Source organism: Aythya ferina, assembly GCF_964211825.1.
Source record: "Aythya ferina genome assembly, chromosome: 1".
Taxonomy (NCBI): Eukaryota; Metazoa; Chordata; class Aves; order Anseriformes; family Anatidae; genus Aythya; species Aythya ferina.
The window spans coordinates 78608606-78629050 of NC_140296.1; the positions used below are offsets into that span (position 1 = coordinate 78608606).

The 20445-nt window shown below is 39.5% G+C and overlaps 1 protein-coding gene across 1 annotated transcript in view; it reads left to right on the plus strand.

Annotated features, from left to right (window-relative positions):
* The first annotated feature begins 13671 nt into the window (after positions 1-13671).
* Positions 13672-20445, plus strand: part of EGFL6 (EGF like domain multiple 6) — a 45804-nt gene continuing 39030 nt past the window's right edge. Inside the window, exons 1-2 of the mRNA XM_084498230.1 lie at positions 13672-13782; positions 18616-18728. Coding sequence (XP_084354356.1) covers positions 13700-13782; positions 18616-18728 — 196 coding nt within the window. The 5' untranslated portion in view covers positions 13672-13699. The remainder of the gene's footprint in view (positions 13783-18615; positions 18729-20445) is intronic.

Genomic DNA, 20445 nt, shown 5'->3' on the forward strand with positions numbered 1-20445 from the left:
GGCTGAACATGAGCCAGCAGCATGACCAGGTAGCCAAGAAGGCTAACAGCATCCTGGCCTGCCTTAGAAATAGTGTGGCCAGCAGGGCTAGGGAAGGTGTTGTCCCCCTGTACTCTGCTCTGGTGAGACCATACCTCAAGTACTGTGTTCAGTTTTGGGCCCCTCACTACAAGAAGGATACTGCGTTGCTGGAACATGTTCAGAGAAAAGCAATGAGGTTCCTGAAGGGACTAGGAAGCAAGACATATGAGGAGCAGCTGAGAGAACAATGGACAATGGGAAAGAGCAGAGCTTTCCTATCTTCCTGAACCCAGACCACAAGAAGTTGTAGATTAAATGAAAGAACACCTACCAAGCATGCAGATAGACTGATTGCTTTCAAGCTCGTATCTGCTGGCTGGACTCATTTAGAATGATGTTATGTATTCATGGGAACTAACTGCTTGTTAGTGGTGTGAACAAGGAGATTCTGAAATATTGCACAAGTTCTAAAACAACAGCTATTATTCTAACAGCAGTCATTTTCCAATTACTGTGGTAAGCACACCACCCAATGTGACTTGAAGCCCAAAGAGTATGAGAATGAGATATTTCAGAATGTCAAACTTCCAGGCAAGCAACCAAGCATCATGGAAGTGCTGCTGAAAGCCTTTCTGAGAGTTTATGGTGAGAAAATAGCAAAGCTCTTCACACACACACACACACACACACAAATAAAATAAAAAAGCTGGGAGGTCCTCTTTTTCTGAAACTTGCCATGCAAAGTTTAAGCATGGAAACTTCTTAATGAGCACTATAATTGTTTCTGTTTAACACAAAGAGTAATAGAAAGCAGATGTTTCCTAACAGCCACCTTGAATGAAAGGAGGGCTGGGATGGATGAAAGAAAAAGGCAGAAAGGCAGTTGGATATAAACACTATGGCTTCAGAGTACAACTTTATTTAAAGTAAGTATACAGCTGAGAAGCCAAAAAATGCAGCAAAAATATTTTGCAGGAGGGACCTAAGGCACACACTTAGCTTTACATTCTGCATATTAGCAAGAGATAGATGTTAAACAGATGTTTGTTGTAAAAAATACCCGTAATATATCCCTGCATATATGCTTAAGAAATAACTAACTCACATGCATAATTTAAAGGAGAGGAATACATGTTATAGGAAAAAGTTCCAAGATAGACTGGTTAATACCAAAGAGATAGTTGTCTACTCAACAATGTGAATGGAGGAATAAAAGTGCTTCTCCGGAGGAGAGTGGCAATGTACCACAGTATTGAATGAAGAAACATGTCTATGTTACCTAAAGAAATGAATAGTTTTGAAATCCAAATGTCTTCTATTTCCATCCCTGGGAGAAATGCAGCAGACCAACTTCCAGAGAACAGTCCTGATACTGTATGAAGTGATCTCTAAACTTCTACCTAGATCTCAGACTGGGACCAAAGCCAATGATAACAGTTTCGAGAGCACTGACACAACAAAGAATGAAATGTGTGCATTTGTAAATATGAAGCTGCATCAACTGAATGTTTATGTGAGTAGTCATTACTGAGAAACAAAGCAATTTTTATAAAATACTGCATATAGAGACTTTTTTTTTTTTTCATTTGGCTTAATTCTGCATTGCTTCTGCTTTTGCTGGATCTTCTTTATATCCTACTAAAATTTGTATGAGGGCTGGAGAAGTTATAACATTTATGACAAAAGGAGGTAAAGGACACTGATCAAATATTCAGGGAATACAGAGCAAGAACATTGCCTCCAGCAGAAAAAAAAAAAAAAAAAAAAAAAAAAAAAGTGATCCAGAATAAAGCATTATGTACTCTGTTTTTTGAAAAATAGAATGAAAGCAGATGAGAAGGTTTATTTAGAGGGTATCTAGAAGTAAAAAACACTTTCCACACATATATGTCACAAGATGGTTCCCATAGGAATAGAGATCAGTAAGGTTTGGTTTGGTTTGGTTTGGTTTGGTTTGGTTTGGTTTGGTTTGGTTTGGTTGTTAAAAAATATGATGACAGGCAAAGTTTTGAGCATTGGAAAATGAAGGTCTAAGTAACAGGAAATATCACATGATAGGAGTCACATAAAGACAAGCATAGAGTGCCAGATTAAAAAAAAAAAAAAAAAAAAAAAAGAGGATTTGAAGAGTCCCTTTGGAAAGATTTTTTTTTTTTTAAAGTGTTTATTATAATCCCAGTGCTGTGCATAATGTATTGTATATCTACATCTGCATTTTAGTTCAAAATCAGAATCTCACTTTTTAAGTGAATCTCCTGATTGACCCTACTTAGTATGCTCGGGTTCACACAGACCTTGTGAAATGCACTCCATGAATTTTAGCTGAAGCCTTAAGATGCACTCCAAATATACACATAATGCAAGTGAAACAGTAATTAACTTCTGTGCCAGAGGAAAGGAAACCTTGACTAGATGTTTTCACACGTATTTTAATCCAGGATCCCCTCAGATATTTCATTAGTTCCATGTTGTCTTTCTTTTTCTTCAGTGACCTTTGTCTCATCTGACAAAATCAAATTTGTCAGCTTTCACAGACTTCTTCGTGTTCTCCTGAATAAGTCATTAAATATGCATATATATAGATATCCTGCAGTTCAGTCACTTCTGCCAAGTAACTTTATAACCTCACTTGGAAATCCAGACTGTGGAGTGTAAACCTCACATATGGAACCTCTTACTTATGTTTAGAAAAGTAAACTACTACCTGATGGTATAATTTTAACAGGATCTTGTTACTGTTGTATTAGGCCACCCACCATATTGAATACATTTTTAATTATTTAAGTATAACAAAATACAAAGTATTTCCTATGCACTGAGCTTTTATGTTTCCCATTATTTTGTCGAGATATAAGGAGTCCCTCATAGAAAGCAGAATTTAGCTAGATACACTGATCCCTTTGGGCTGTCCGGGATTCATGGTGATCATGGCAATAGATCCATATCCTCTACTGCACAGAAGTCAACAAGCATTCCTTTACGAACTACAGAGTTGAGTTTAACCATTGCACCAAAGTGAGAAGTGTTAACAATTATCAGAATGACACGAAAAGTCCACTTTGTGGGATATTCTAGAATTTCAGCCAGAAAAGGTTGAAATTCTCACTAAATTTTACTACTGGCAGAAATTTGCTAATATCTGCGCTCTACTTTTAACAATCTAGTCTGTCAGCTTCTCCTCAAGCATACACTGTCAGTGAAGCAATACTACCAGATCTCATAAATCTCTTGATATTTTATAGTTTTCTTAAAGTCTCAGATCCTAGTTAAATGACTGCAAGAATGTCAACTTTTGCATACTGATTTTAATACTCCACATAGCCTGAGGCAATACTAAATGAGTGATTTCTGAGACTCAACCAGAAAAAACAAAAATTAATTGCAATTCATTTTATTATCATGATTCTAACTCAATTCAGAAATTCCATTCATGACTTCTTCATGTTTCTGAATGGTCTGTTAAAGCTAGTAGAGTGATTCACAGGAACAAGAAATGAATGTATTGTTCTTATTCTTCTGTTTATTCAGTTTATTCAGTTTATTTATTATAGAATCATAGAATCATAGAATATCCTGAGTTGGAAGGGACCCTTAAGGATCATCAAGTCCAACTCTTGACACCGCACAGGTCTACCCAAAAGTTCAGACCATGTGCCTAAGTTCACAGTCCAATCTCTTCTACTGCATGAAAACTCTGCAATGACCTGATCTGAAACTACTTGGCAAAACAAATGGAAAGTTCAGTAACCTAAAAAAAAGAGACATAGTCGGGATTGCTATGGTAGCAATATTTCAAACCTTAAAGCTGTAACTGAGCTATTTTTCATTCTAGCCAAAGCCTGGTCTAAATGTTCCAGCTCAAGTATTTCTGTTTCAACTTCATAGGTCCTTCCTGACTTCTTCATGACTATTTCATGACTCCTAATTAGAGATTAGGTAATTGATATTTCCAACATAAGAAAAAATAGAATCATAAACTAACATTTACTTCCAATACTAAGACGCAGAGAGAACCTGCAACTCACATGTGTCTGATAACAGAAAGCTAGTCTTTGCAGCTAGTATTTAAACTAGAGAAATCTGTCAGCTGAGAATACAGGACCAAACACCTTTGAGATATCCCCCCAGAACACCTTTGCATAGGGAAATCAGTCTCTGGCCACTCTCAGACTGGACTTTTCCCTGCTATTAGAGAACTTTTTCTCCAAAATTATTTGAATGGTCATACAAATAACAGGTGGTCATTATACATAGTGGAATTATCTCAATGGAATAAGGGAATTTCATTGTTTTAACAGATATGTCATAACCCTTCATTCAGTATACAAGTAACTTCAGCTGCAACATGAGAAAATATCTGCTGCAGAAACTGAGTACTTTAACATGCACAGAAGGTCTGATGAATTCTGCAAAGCAACTCTACATCCTGCCTCTCAGAAGTATGTCCAAAGGATCATATCTAGCTTTCAAGCATACAAGCATACAAGGAGAGAAGAGTGTTTAGACCTTCAGCCTCCTCTTGTAGATGCAGAGCCCAGCTGCTCAGCTCTTCTCACTCCAGTGTTCCTGGATGCCTCCTGACCACTGACAGTTTTCCCAAAATGCCAGGTGATTATGAAAAGAATTCAGTTGTAATTTTTAATTTTCCATATATATTATTTGAAGACAGGAAAAAGTCTCAAGGGAAAAAAAAAAAAAAAAAAAAAAAAGATTAATTACTAATTTTAAGTCTGTCTTGTAATTTAAAATTATTAATAGGCATGACATGGGCAAATAGTACTTTCTATGCTAAAGACTATAGTGTTTTTTAAGCAATACTGCAACTGAAATGTTAAATAGTAATAGCCACTATTGTAAAAGTAATAACAATCCTAACAAGATTGTGTCACTATAGATTTTGAAGAAAATCCATTATTGTTTAATTTAATTAAAAGTGTTTGATTATTTTTTTTAATTAAATAAAATCTCAGGCCTATGACTTCAAATTGTTACCATCTTCCTCCCCTCAATTGGCTCCACAAAATTAAAAATATTACATGGAAGACAGTCCATGTTTCCCCTCTAAGTTAAGATTTTTGTGTTGTTACTGAGCATGCCTGTACTGAGATGGTCAAGGAAGCGTCTTTAGGATTCAATATAATCTACTGCCATCTCTTCACAACAATTTCAAAGGGCAACATCAAATTAGCAAAAGATGAAGCACTTGAGCTATGGATCCATGATAAATTCTGAGTGGCTGTATCTGGTTTAATCCTGACTTTTTTTTTTTCATTCTTTTGACAAATACTGAACTGTTACATTTTGATGATTCAATGTAAAAATAAAAATAAAATAAAATAAAATAAAATAAAATAAAATAAAATAAAATAAAATAAAATAAAATAAAATAAAATAAAATAAAATAATAAAATAAAATAAAATAAAATAAAATAAAATAAAATAAAATAAAATAAAAAAATAAAAAAATAAAATCTTTTTGGCAGGAAACCCAAAACTAAAGAAAATCACATCAAAAGCCAGGAATTTATACTTATAAAATTCCTCCGTAAAAAAAAAACAAACAAACACACACAGTGATTTCTTAACACATTCATTCACAAAGCTGTTGGAAACGGCAGTCCCTGGTATATACATGGATTGTATATGAATCAATTAAAATAGGCCAGCTGGGAAACAAGAGCTCACGTGGGAGGCATTACATATTGATACTTGGTGTTAGGTTCTTTACTCATGACTCTTCAGAATTCAAAGTCTAATCTGAAAATGCAATCCCTTCCTTTCTACTGGGAGGGATACTTAAAGCATGGGAAAGAAAGGAGCAAGCCTAGCTCGATTCTTTTACCACCTCAGTAAGCCATCTTCCACCCCATACTTCCATACCTTTGAGTACAAGCTTTACTGCCTCAGAGGAAAAATCATAGAATCACAGAATCATTTAGGTTGCAAAAATGTCTGAGATCGTCTGGTCCTTTAACACAGTACTGGTACTTTAACATAGTACTGCCAAGCCAACTGTTAAACCATGTCCCTAAGCTCTACATTTACATGTTTTCTGAAGACTTCCAGGGATGGTGACTCATGGCAGCCTGTTCAATACTTTACAATCCTTTCAGTGAAGAAATTTCTCCTAATATCCAACCTAAATCTTTCCTGGTGCAACTTCAGGCCATATTCTCTCACCTTATCACTTGGTGCTTGGGAGAAGAGCCCAATCCTGACCCTGCTAAGCATGGTTCAGCCGGAGTTGCACCATCATATGCACATTGTGTACTTCAGCACACTGTGGAGACTCCCACTCTTCCCCGAAATGAGAGCTACAAGTGTAAAGAGCAGGTCCTCAGTAATTTTCACAGGGGAAGTAGTGAGTAGGAAAAGACTAAGTAAATTCAAGTTCAGGGCATTTCACAGCACTTTGCAAAATATGCCATGAGTATGCTTTAGTCTATGAGGACACTTAAGGTCTGATGTGCTTGAATGTATTAAGCTGATGAAATAATTGTTCCATCCAGAATTTGGTTTTAGAAATTATAGAGGAAGACAGACACATCTGTATGGTTGTATGATTTTAAGTCAGAAGCCCTTCTCTCAGCCCCCACAATTACCATAACTGCCTTATACCACAGTCTACTTGGTGAAAAGATTACAGGAATATTGATAACCATAAAGGGCCCTCAAAAATAATTTTACTTTTAAGAAATTATCAGCTTTGGTTTTCATTTTCTTTTCCTTTTGTGTGTGTGTGTGTGTGTGTTTGCTGTTACTACTCCTCACTTTGGGACATAAACACGTTTAGCATGAGAGCTCAGAATGCTACATGGTTCTTTGCCTGCAAGGAACCTGACCAGGTGCTGGCAAGAGCAGCCACTACAAGGCTTTGCCAACCTCTGCCAAAGCAAATAAGTTGCCACTTTAAGTAGGAAATGGATACTGACTTCCAAGTAGGTTTTAATAAGAAGAAAGCACCTATGTGTGTTTCACTCATGCCTTTCAAGAGATATCTTTCCATAGAGATTCTGAAAATGCTTTTCTGTATCAGCTCAACAGTTTAGCTGGGATTAGCATTGCCAATAATGATGATAACTATGAGTTATAAAAAAAACCCATGACTTTCACTAAAGCCTAATCTGATCTTTATTTTATGGCTCAAGCCTAAAACCTTACTCGTAGGAATTGTGTGATTGACCTGAAGTGGAATCATAACCATAAAGACTGTGACAATTTTACAGAAGGATTATTTCTGATTAATCTTAAATGCCATAACTATATAGAAAAATTGCTTTAAAGCTTATTTTTAATTTTGAAGGCAAAATATAAAATGTTTATTATTTGCCTTAACATTATTATTTTAAATAATGGCAACATTTATGATGTGCACACCAAATCAAAGTCAGCTTTTCCATTAAGTTGCTATTGACCAGGGAATTTTACCGAGAGCATTTTGTGCATGACTGAAAGCTGCCTATTAAAGATGGTAATCATTTCATGTGACTGACAAGGGAAATATTGGGGGATTATTCTGTGCTAGTAAGAAACCTAGTTATCTCAAAGCCATATCACCTCATGGGTGTAGTGGGTTTACGTGGCAAGGTTTTGGTAGCAGGGAGCCATAGGGGTGGTTTCTGTGAGAAAGATCTAGAAGCTGCCCCATGTTTGGGAAGGGCCCCATTGTTTTCCAGATCCGAGCCAATAAGCGATGTTGTTTTGCGCCTCTGTGAGAGCATATTTAAGACAGGGAAAAAACGCTGCGCCACACAGCAGCCGGGAGAGTCAAGGGAGTGAGAGAACAGCCTTGCACCAAGGTCAGTGTAGAAGGAGGGGGAGAGGTGCTCCAGGCGCCGGAGCAGAAGTCCCCTGCGGCCTGTGGTGAGGACCATGGTGAAGCAGGATGTCCCCCTGCAGCCCATGGAGTACCACGGTGGAGCAGGGTTCCACGCTGCAGCCCGTGGAGGAGACCACGGTGGAGCAGGTGGCCCTGCACCGACGGAGGCTGCCGCCTGTGGAAGACCCCTGCCGGAGCAGATTCCGGGCCGGACCTGTAGCCCGTGGAGAGGAGCCCACGCAGGAGCAGGTGACCTGGCAGGAGCTGCTGCCCGTAGGGGAGCCAGGTTGGAGCAGTTTTCTCCTGAGGGATGGACCCCGTGGTACGGACCCATATCTGGAGCAGTTCTGGAAGAGCTGCTGCCTGTGGGAAGCCCACGCCGGATCAGTTCATCAGGGACTGCATCCCGTGGGTGGGACCCCACAGCACAGGGGACAAGAGTGACCGAGAAGGAGCGGCAGAGAAGAAGTGCTGTAGACTGACCATAACCCCCATTCCCCGTTCCCCTGCGCCGCTCGGGGGGAGGAGGTGGAAGAGGGTGGATGGGGGGGGAAGGTGCTTTTGGTTTTTTTTTCCTTTGTTTTCTCACTTCTCTCGCTTGTTAGTTGTAGGCAATAAATCTTACTATCTCCTTATGCGGAGTCTGTTTTGCCCGTTACAATAATTATTGCGTGATTTTCTCGTCCTTATCTCAATCCTTGAGCCCTTTTCACATATTTTCTCCCCATTCCTCTTTGAGGAGGGGGAGTGAGAGAGCGGCTGTGGTGGAGCTCGGCTGCCCACTCGAGCGGAACCACGACAATGGGTCAAATGTTTTTTGCAGTATATTTTATTTTATATGTGTAATGCTCACTTTAAACACAAGCACAATTTTATATCAGTGATGAAAACAAGACTTCATTTCATCAAGAGATAGCTCACTGAGATGCTGAAGGTGAAATTTCAAATTTTGTAACAAGAGCAGAAATAGGCTTGCAGAATGAGTCACCTTTTGAGGCTTTTCACCCCTTTAGTATAAGCACATTTTTACATGTATCTCAATGGAGGATGTGATCCAACCGCTGTAGAGATGCAATACCTAAGTCAAGCGGACTTAAACCTAATCAGACATTTTAATTTGAAATGTCAACAGCTCCACTCCAGTGATCCACTTGCAGTTCAGAATAAACATATTTAGCGCACTAAAACTGCAGAAGACTATTCTTTTTCGAGAAAATATGGCTCAAGCCATGAGCTCCTTTTTGGGATCAGGATTACACAGAGTTAAACAGGGGGTATCTGAAACCTGTGGGAGATCCCTGTAAGACATACTAAAGATGACTCTGGAAGTCATGGGACAGTCTTATGTCAGCCTGGTATGAACTGGCCCCTGCATGAGCTCAGTGCCAGATGGGCAGGAGGATGGCCCAAAGACTGCCCGTTACCTTCTCACCCAGCAGACAGCCATGACTACAGCCCCAGTAAATTGCTCCTTAGCAAATCATCAGGAGTGGGAGGAGACCCAGGGCCAGACCTATTCCAGCAAGCATTACTGTGAAATACTATTTATTGCTTAGTAGGGACCACCAGGACTGACAGACCATGGAAAAGAGATCATGCTGACCTTTGGGAGCAGCTCTGAAAGGCAGTGCATTCCCCTGAACTCTGCTGCATGACTTTTCTGCTCATTTGTACAGGTGGGAATGACAGGTTATTTCAATGAAACTTGGAAGTACAAAATAAATGTAGATTCACTGGTACAAAACCGCAGTATTGACAAAAATAAAAATATGTTCTACAGATGGCCAAGGAATACACAGAAATAAATGTAGCACCAAAACCATACGTATTTGCTATGTATATGCATGTCTCACAGTGTTCTATCATTAATTTGGAAATGGTCTTTAACATAAAAAATCAAAAGATGTCATAAGAGTATTAACCATGTTTATGACTGCACAGATGATCATAAGTACGTTGGGTGAAAAGAAGCAAAATCTTTTTCAGGTAAGGACTTCTCTAATAGAAAAAATCTCTCACAGAAATTCTCATTTTCAGATATCTCCTTTTCAGGTGAAGTTCTTTCATTTCTTCTCTTTCCAAAATTATTTTTCTAGTGTTTTTGTTGTTGTTGCTTCTGCTCCCTGGAAACAGTGTGTTGTGACATCAGGCCTCTGCAGCTGTGCTAATGATTATGTACTGCCATTTATACATTTATTGCAAAAGAACATTTCTTCTTTATAACTGCCTTTTGGGGAAAAAAAAAAATCTAAAATGCATATTAAACTTTAAATCATACATTTAAATTATACATTTTCCAAAGAACTGAAAAAAAAAAAAAAAAAAAAAAATTTTTGCAGTAAAATTGTTTATATTTTACAGTCATATAAATGTATTTTGAAATAATGAACTTCTTGTACCCCATTCTTCTTTAACATATCAAACCATCAAATGCCTTCTGGCTGTGGCCCAGTTAAAAACTAGTATGTAAGAAACACAGGTTGGACATTTTGGTGTGTTATTTACTCAGTGCAGCCTGCCTCAATTTACTGTGACAAACTCTCAACATTATTGATTCTTCTTCACTTTCTACCAGAGTAGTACTTTTCATACTCAGAGGAAGGAAAAAAAATGGTTATGTTAGGAAATTATATTGAGCTTGTGATTTGTTTGTAACTTAAAAAAAAAAAAAAAAAAAAAAAAAAAAAGTATAGGTGGAGCCTTTTTATTACCTCACAGTGCAATAGCACACGTGCTGTTCTTTCCATTTTTTTATTTTTATTTTTTAAAATTCCCTTTCTATCTAAAATTATCCCCCAAAAGAAGGACTAAAGACTCATTTCAGCTCTTCTGCTGTGGACTGCTATGTCACCAGTTCTACTGCTACTGAAAAGCTGGTACAATGTCTTCCCAAATTCAGGTTCCTCTTATACAATCCCTAACTACTGAAAATAAAAAATAAAATAAAAGTATATAAATCGTAAATGAGAACTATGCTAGTGCATTTGGATGGAGAAAAAAAAAAGAAAAAAGAAAAAAGAAAAAAAGAAAAAAAAAAAAGAAACAAACAAAGAGAAGGCAGAAATACTACCAAAAGAAATTCAAGTTTTTTCCTTTTGTCCTTTAAACAACCTGTTGAAACTCTGGACAAGCAACAATGTTTTGGTAGTTGAGTAAAGTTTTACAGTGAGCTTGTCTCTCTCTGCAAGGCAACAGTGAGGTGGTTTATCCAGCAAGCAAGTGACCAGGCTCCGGAGTTTTAGCTGAGCAGAAGCTATGCGTGGAGGCTGTGCTGCTCTCAGGCCAGCTGCAGATGTGACCTTTGGTAGGTAGGAGCAACCTACAGGATTGCACCGTGGGGCACAGGAGCATCTGCCACATTGGCCAGTATAAAGAAAGAACAGAGAGTGGCAAGAGCAAGACAAGAATTCCTCTAGTATAAACCCGCAATCTTCTATTGGCAAATCAGCATGCTTAAACTCTAATGGAGATCATTTCACACACTGTAACTCCAGCTGATTTCCTAAAATTTTCATTTCTGTTATAACTAGATCACGCAATTATAATTTAACAAGTTTCTCAGATTCACAGGTAATGAAAGTACAGATGGAGCCTTGACATTTTCTGTGGCAAAGATGCACGTAACTTTTTGGATGCTAAAGGCAAAAACAAGTGTGAATAAAATCTTTTTTTTTTTTTTTTTTTTTTTTTGTCCTATCTTTTCAGAAATTGAGTTAATGACCTTAGACTTGAGAATTTTTCAGTCTGGGAATTATACAAAAAATGCCATGAGACAGTGGATCTTGGGAAAGCTCAGAATCATGCCAAAGATGGCCAAAGAATGCAGATATATTAATATCCTAGCAAATATTTGCATTCTCTATGAAACCCCTTGTTCTTGTTTCTCTAATTCTTGTTCTAAATCAAGGACAGAGTTTCAGGTAATCATTTATTATCTATCCACAAGCCACTCTTTATAAAAAAAGAAAGATGTTAAGGAAATAATTATAGCTCTTAGACTACAAACAATAACATTCAGAATTGAATTCTCTTCTGACCCTTAAGACTTGTCTTGAATACTGATTGATATTTGAATGGCAAGTCCAGCGTCAAACAATACATTCATTTCCATTTGTTGTAATAAATGTGCATAATGAAAACCATGTGTCTTTGAATACAGACCTAAGTAATTGGAATCCTTTCTACACAGTGTTGATTTAACTAAAATGAAGGAAGGCAAATCTAATGAACAGACTAGACAAGTCTCAAGGTACTATGGCATCTCAGAAAGACAGGAGAAGAGCTGCAAACCAGCTTTTGTGCCCAGCAGCCAGAAAAAGTATGTCTGTACCATCCTATACAGCACATAATCAGCATAGCACTTTTCTTGTTATTTATTTGCATGTAATTTGAATCCTGTAACTAAATTCCCTATTTTTGGTAGACCCAACTGTTCTACGCTCTCCTCTGTTCCACTTGGCTCCACTGCTTCACTCTCTAAGATGACTTAAATCTGTTTTAAGAGGGGATATGTGTAGTTTCAGGAGTCTGAAGAAATCAGCAGTGGATGACAGCGTGGCAAACACTTAAAACCAGTAGTGGATGGACAACACAAGAAAATGTCAATTTAGATAATTTTAGATGGCAAAGAGTTGCCATCCCAGCTTTCTTGGACATTCCCATTCCCACGGTAAAGATGACAGAAGAAAAAACTGCCCAAAGACATGTGCTAAATTCAACATGCCAGCCTACAAATGTTCTCCTTCATCATTCCAGGCAGTCCCTGGGGACTGAAGACAGCTAGCTGTGTTGACTGTGTCAACCATCCCCGTTTAATCTGCCAACGAATGCTGGTTGACACTCTCAGAATTGAATGGGATGACCCAGGGCAAGTGACCTTGTGTGAAGATCTGTCTTCCTTCTTATGCCACTGACTTCCTGGGTGATGCCAGGTAAGCCACCTATTCCTCTGCTTTCCCTTTTGTCAAAAAAAAACAAAAAAAAACAAACAAACAAAAAAAAACAGTCGCTTTAAGAAGGGACAGTTGTCCAGATCTTGGGTTGGGACTGGGAAAATGGTTCCTATTAGGCTCTGGGAACTGGAAATAGAGCCAATACTTTTTGACACAATAAAACACAAGAAAGTGTTTAGCAGGTAGATCAGTGTGAACATCTGTATCAAAAGGGAAAAAAAAAAAAAAAAAAAAAGACATCTTCTCGTGCTGGGTACTTTTATAATGGGAGGAAAGCATCAAGGGATGCCACGCAGACAGAACATAGCTTACCAATACTGCACCAAAAGAAAAAGAAATTGGCTGACAAATGTTGGTCACTTTACCACACTTCTCCAGCACTGGAAAGAAAGAAAAAGAAAGAGGGAAGGAAAGAGGGAAAGAAGGCAAGAAGGCAAGAGGGAAAGAGTTCTTAATTAATCTGGATAAAAAGGCCTGTCTAATACGAAACCCATCCCCCCCAACCCCTAGCGTTACCCTAGGATACACGCGTTGAGGCACTTCCAATACCTTGAGCAGCAACGCCAAAGCCGAAGGACTATCTACCAAGAAATAACTTATTAATTAGCTGTAGCCGCTTAAATAACAAGCCGAGCCCACGGGCAGCCACCTCAGCAGCTCCAGGGAACCTAAGACCCCCCAACCGGGACCCAAACCAGCCCTCGGGGCGCCCCTCGGAGGTGCGGGCAGGGCCAGGGACACCCCACCGAGGCGACCCGGGACCCCCTCCCCGCCGCCCCGGCCCCGTCCCTCCTTCGCCCCGCCCGGGGGTCCCGGGACGGGCGGTCCCGCCCCCCGGCGGCAGGTTTATGAGCCCCGTCCCGCCGCCCGCCCGCCTCCGCCGCCTCTACCGCCCCGCCGCCGGGCCATGGTGCCGGCGCCCGGGGGTGCCCTGCTCCTGCTGGTTCTCCTTCTCCTCGCCGCCCTCCTCCTCCTCGCCGCCGCGGGCAGGTGAGCGGGGCCGGGCCGGGAGGGGAGCGAGAGGGGAAAGGATCGGCCCCGACCCCCGACAGCGGCGGCAGAGAGGCTCCGACCTCCGCCGGCAGCCCCCGGCTGGGGGTAGCTAGGAGGACAACGCACGGCAGTAAGGGATGGTCCTCCAGATGTTGGGGGGCTTGTTTGCTTCTTGTCAGGTCTGACGGTGGATGGGGGTAACCAGCAAGTGGCAATGTGCTGTTACAGCACGTCCAGGGCTGCCGAGCCGTCGGCGCTTCAGCAGCTGGAAGCATATGAACCGCAAACCCGCTGCTGTAGAAAACGCGTTTGCTCTCAAAGCCAAGCCCCACTTAAATGCTCGTGTTCTTGAGATAACATCTTCGTGAGATGTTGTGTGTTTGCATTTCTAACACCTTGGGAAGTGTAAAACCGCAAAGCAAAAGTGGTGTCTTCTGTCGTAAGAAGGCATAACCGGGAGTTACCTGAAGCAAAGATGGATGTATTTATTAAAAAATAATGATGCTGCTTCACAGTTAGTTGGAAAACCCTACAGGAACCCCTGCCTAAGGTTGTTCTACAGCCTGTCATGTCCTGGTTGATATTGAATGATGGTATCTCTGTCTTCTACCAAGACTGTCATTCCCCCTTTCCCCTTGAGAGGAAGGGGGAAGAGGAGCATTTGAAGCATCTTGATGCAAGTCTTGGATGATAAGAGATTTTTAATATAAGAGAGCAAAGAAAGAACAAAGAAATATTGTCTCTGAATAGCTAGGAAGAAGGGACAGGGAAACAGTAGAAACTAAAATCAGTTTAGAAAAAAATGAATTAAATGTGATTATTTTTGTCCCTTACGGCTTTCACATCTGGACCTTTAGCTTTTCTGCTTTGAGCCCTTCCTTCAAGGAGTCAGGTGGTCACAGGAGGACTTAAAGGAGCTTCTGCAAACCCAAGCTAAATTGTATTTGGTGTTTTGGAAGGGACTCGCAGTAAAGCAGAACTGTTGAGTGCCTGAAACAGACCAAAGGGATATCTAAGACAGTCATTAAAAGATAATATGTGATGCATGTTGGTTTCGTTTAATACCATTACATGTTTATAACTCAAACAAGCAAACAAAATGCTTGTGCTGTCATCTGACAAAATGTTCATTTCTATTTCTGCACGGCATGCAGTCATAAAAGACTTTTTAGGAATTCTTTACAAACTGCTAAGTTGTAGGAAACCATCTTTTTGTTCTGAATACACCTGTTGGTCAAAATTTGAGGTCTGGTGCTAGCTGTTAGCTAGCAACAATGTCCAGTTTTTTTTAGAGGCAAAATTAAAGAAAGGGGTAATATCCTGTCTTTGAAGTTAAGTGGAAGTTGCTAAGAATGCAACAGAATTTTTTTCCTCTCAGCAGCAGGCAGCTATTGTGTGTGCAGGAGCTGACCAAAAGTATCCTGTAGAGATCTTATGGCAATAGTGCACTAAATCTATTCAGCAGCTGTCTTGAAGGAAAAAAAAAAAAAAAAGTTCATAAATGTTCCTCTACACAGAAAATATTAGTAAAAGACAGAAAATTAATAGGACCTGAAGACAAACAACTTTATTTTAACTCAAACCATAAATGACTTTTGTTACCTAACTGCCTTGTTAAAACAGCCTTTTGAAGGCATGCTCACTTTTCCTCTGCAGCTGTAAATGTCATATAGTGCTGGTCAGACAGGGAATAGATCACTCACGTTCACTACTCAGGAGAACGTGACAGGTCCCTTTTTTCATTGTTGGGATTTTTACTTCTGTTTACTTTAGTCATTACTGGTATAATGGCTGCTAATGAGGATTACAGTGCAGCACAGCCATCTGCCCAGTTACCACATATGAAAATTTTGGTTACCCATTGGTAATGCAGACAGTAGCTTGTATTGGTCCATGGTTGGAAATTAATTTTGAGAAGCTGATGCAAGGTAAAGCTTTTTTCTTACTTTATAGAATGAAACAACAAAAATATTGTGGAGTGGCAGAGGGAGTCAGTTGAATAAATAAGTTCCAGCATCCAGGTGTGCTTTATTCCCTCTTTCACCAGTTATTGCACTTGTAATATTTTCCTTTGCAGGTGTGTGTTTAAGCAATTGAGGGTATCAGTCCTACCATATCAATCAACCTAGATTAACTGGAAGATGTCTCTAGCCACTTGATCAGTAGAGCAAGCAAACTTTTTAAATGTGTTTTGTTATAAATACTTAAGTTTTCTCTTTTTATATCAAATTAAGTAAACCACTACAAGAGGTCAAAGATAACATACAGTAATTTAAGGTCTGCCCTCACATCACCCAATTGTTTTTTTTGTCTGCTGCTCACGTCACTGTAGGTATGGAGTTATATATCTGCCTTGGCCTGGCCAGCATCTGATTGCTTTGCTGTGCATTAATCTAACTTATTTTTGAGATAAAATTCAAGCTTTTCATATTACTTCGTAGAGGAACAATTTGTTTCAGTAGCAGATGAATAAAAATATGGGACATGACTTCATTCAGACCTGCTTGTATCGTTACAGGCAGCATCACAGCTTTCTAAGTTTGTGAAAGGCTCCATATCTTCTGAAAATTAGATAAGAATTGTCCTCCTAATTCTTCAGTACTCTTCAAGACTCTCAAGCTTGTGCATGGCTGTGTTCTTAATCTTATGCCAAACTCAAAGCCACAAGGGAAAGTAGCACAAGAACAAATTGATTTTATAGTAGTTTCTCTCTTAACAAGCTTTTCTCTCTCTGATTTTGAGCTGTCAAACATGTAGATGTTTGTTGGATGGATGTTGAGAGCTGTACATAATATATCATGATACAGCAGCAGTAAAACTTTCCTATTGCGACTGGAATTTTGACTGAAATATCCAAAGGTCCCACCTTTTATTTTTTTAATACCTGTGCTTGTGGCTCACAAGGATCTTGTGATAGCTAGCATGGCCAGCTCTTTCTTTGTCATCCTAACTAATGAGGCCCTGGCTTATTGTAGAAATTTTTATAATTCATCTTCAATGTACTTTGTTAAATGCCATCCTACTAGTGTCAGCAATGTCATAGCCACACAAATCAGTTACTTCTCTGCTGCTTCAGCACTCTGTAAGCCACTTGCTGCCTTTTGCACCAGCTTCTGAGTCTGAGGACAGAGACCTTCACTAGAAATGAAGGTCTTGCAGATGACATGCACAGTTCTTCTTCATTCACAAATTGAAGCTACAAGTTATTTGAGGCCAGGCATTTTTCTCATGCTGAGTGGATAGTGCCAAGCACAGCAATCTCATTTAGGCTTCTAGGTACTATAGGTAAACTCCTACACAAATACCATTTAGGGAGGGATCAGACACCTCTAGTTTGCATTTCTTCTCCCAGTAATGTCCAGCAAACTCATATTGACATTCTCCTTGAAAGCATCTGCTTGCCCTGACAGGGTCTACCCTATTTCTTTCATTTGTACAAAATGCTGAAGCCCTGACAGCAATGGAAGGACTAATCTAACAAAACTGGTTTCGCTCACAGAATTTGGTATCTGGGTGGGCTCTCAGTGATCCAGTTTACCTTTCCCACTGCCAAAGGTAGGCTTTAGCCTGGTGCTTGTTTTGGAAGTCAGAACAAGAGAAAAACCTTGTCCGTGGCAGTGTCTGTAAAGTTCAGCTATGTTCATTTTGTTCTCAGTATTATGGAAGATCTTCCAGTTTTTAGAGAAGTTTGTACCAAAACCCTGTGGGTATTATATAAATTGTAAAGACGCTTTCATGTACTTGATTCTGAACTGAATTATTAAATGAAAAATTACTAAATTAGCTTGTCTTCCTGTGGAAATGAGCATCTCTTGGAAAGTAATAAGATTCTATTTCCTCTGAGCTTTAGGCATTTTAACCTTCCAGGGGAGTCATAGCACTATCCAGTTGAATTCAGGGGTCTTTTTGGGGATGCAAGCAGAACACACACTAAAGGCAACTCTGAAGTAACATCTTGTACCTTTGTATATATTTACTTTTTTAATAGTATGCATTAGTGATGTTTGCAGTAACGCTTCCGGTGAGAGTGCAGCCCTTACAGATAAGTACAGGAGGATATAGACAACTGAAGTAATAGCAAGCGGAGGAGGAAGGTAATTAGGGTCACAGCACCCTGTGCTGCATAGACTAAGCTTGAAATTCATGGACAGTTGTAGATTTCCATCAGATGTATGACTTTGACAGCTAACATTGCAGGGCTGCCAACACTTGCAGCTCTTATCCACGCAGTAACTTTGAACCACCTGGCTGTACTGGCAGATTAAATTAACATTTGTACGATCAGGGAGTCCTGTGCAACCTGAATGCCTAGGAGTATCTGCACTTATCTAATCAATGTGCACTTACACAGTGGCTGAAAGCCCGCAAGGCACTGGATCTGTGGGGATGACTGATGTTTAGAAAGGTGCTTTTCTGCTGAATAATTTGTCATCCAGAGCAACAGAGCTGAGCAGGTATGGCAGCATATATCCAGTCCTGATTTTTCCTCTGATGCAAGCTGCAGTATTCCCACTGACTTCACTGAGATTAAAAAGACTCATTCTAGCAGAGGACCTGTTTTTTTTTCTTTGCCATGTTTCTCATTAGAAAGGATTTATGTTATTTATGTTGCAGGGTTGTTTTATTGCAGGTGAGATGCTCCTATCACCCCTTTCTCCAACCAATGCAACTTTGTATTCCTGCCAAGGGACTGTTGAATGCTTTGAGGTCATTGAGATGAAAATGCCTGACAGTGGATAAAACATGAGGAAAATGCACAAAGAAATATAGGGAGAAATGGATTGAAGTGTATCTGCCTGCTGGAGCTAGTGTTTATCCTTTCTTATGCAGCTCAAGAGTTCATGGGCAGCTGGTGACTGTGAGCCAGCCTGGGGTGTGTCGCTATGGTTCTCGGACGGATTGCTGTTATGGCTGGAAAAAAAACAATAAGGGCCACTGTGAAGGTAATGCTAACAGCTTGTGCTTGTTTCCTCTCCATAGCTGTGTACTTGGTGCTAATAAAAGGACTTGATGTGAATCTGCCAGAAGTTACAGAAGGAAAGCTCGTGAGGGAGTGAAGTCTCTTATCACTTGGGTGGGAGAATGAAAAAAAAACATGCTGGAGAGAACATCTCCTTTAAAAAGCAGAGCTTTAGGTAAATAACAGCAAACATAAAACACAGATTTAAAAACTCTTAGGTCCAGAAGTGGCCATCTGTGCTAACCTCCTGCATACCCTGGCTGAGATTGGAACTTGCCAGTGCCTGTGCTGTTACAGCTGTCAAATAAATGCCAAAAATGCAGCATTTTCTGGTGCTACATATGGACCCATGAAATCAGTTGGTATCCTTTGTCTTCAAAACTACACAGCCTGTGAGAACCAGGAAACTTTAACTTTCTAAAAATACAAACAAAACCCAAGCAATAAATGCACCTGGCTTGAGCTCAGGTAGCTGGTCAGCATTCTGGTCTGTGGATTGTTGGCTTCATAAAAAAATAAATGACTCTTGAGAAATTTCTAATTTGTTACAGATCTACAGATCCCAAGGAGAAGGTGATACGGAATTGTCCTCTAGCTCTACTTGGGCAAAGCACAACAAAATCCTAAAATATGTATTTTAGGAATCTTTCTCAGATGTTGCACCCGTTGCCCTGGAGTTTGGCATTGTATATCTAGTGAATTTGAGTAGAGGTTTGGAGTTATTCACTGCTGACTGATGCCTTAAACAGAAAGGTGCCAAAATGTCTCTGCTCTGTATATGTAGCATACCAGTTTACAAAAAGAAAGAAGTGAACAATACACTTACTAATATTTCTGCATTGTTTAACAGTACATTCATTTTGGTGCAAAAGAATAGGTAGAGGGAGAACCGGCAAATGTAACTTTGAGCTAGTGGAATTAAGTTGGTCTCTTCTAAAGCAAAAGGTTACCCTCTTACTAGAAACCAGTTTTCATAGTTTTTTAAGGTGGTTCTTTGGCAGATTTCACTAAAACAACAGCAATGTACAACTGCATTGAAAATCTAGATGCAGTGCTGTACTCTGTTTCAGTGTTAATACTCAACCAATCTTACATTATGCCACTTCACTTTCAGGGAAAGGGACAATGTTGAACTACGGCTAATCTGCAGAGCCAGTGGTTTAGTGCTTCTGAATGAATCTTTTAAATGTAGGAGAATATGCTTGAATTCAGCAGGATGAATTTTGATTATGAATTTTAATATAGTAATTTTAATATAGTAACTATGATTTTCCTATTTCCTGCAGTTTAGAAAGCAGATTAATTACACGAGGTAGTTTGGATGCCCATACTGGTGCATACTCTTTTGCTGTTCTTCTAGAGCTAGTACTACTTTAAATGCATGTTCAGTTTGATTTTTCCAGATAACACTCATTTTGATCATCACATTGACTTTAGGAAGTATTAAAGATCAAGGATTAATCTTTAATTATAATGAATTATAATGCTAGCATTATAAGAGCTAGCATTTAATTTCTGACTAATGATGAGAGTTAGAAAACTTCTACTCTTTAATGCATCCAGGTTAAGCCCAGCCCTTTCAAGTCATTGTAAATCTGATGCAATTGTAAATATGGGGATGTGTGGTAAGGACAATAGTCTGATTTGACAGATGTACTCTGGGTATTCCACCATGAAATGGACATGTTCTCAGCTGTAAG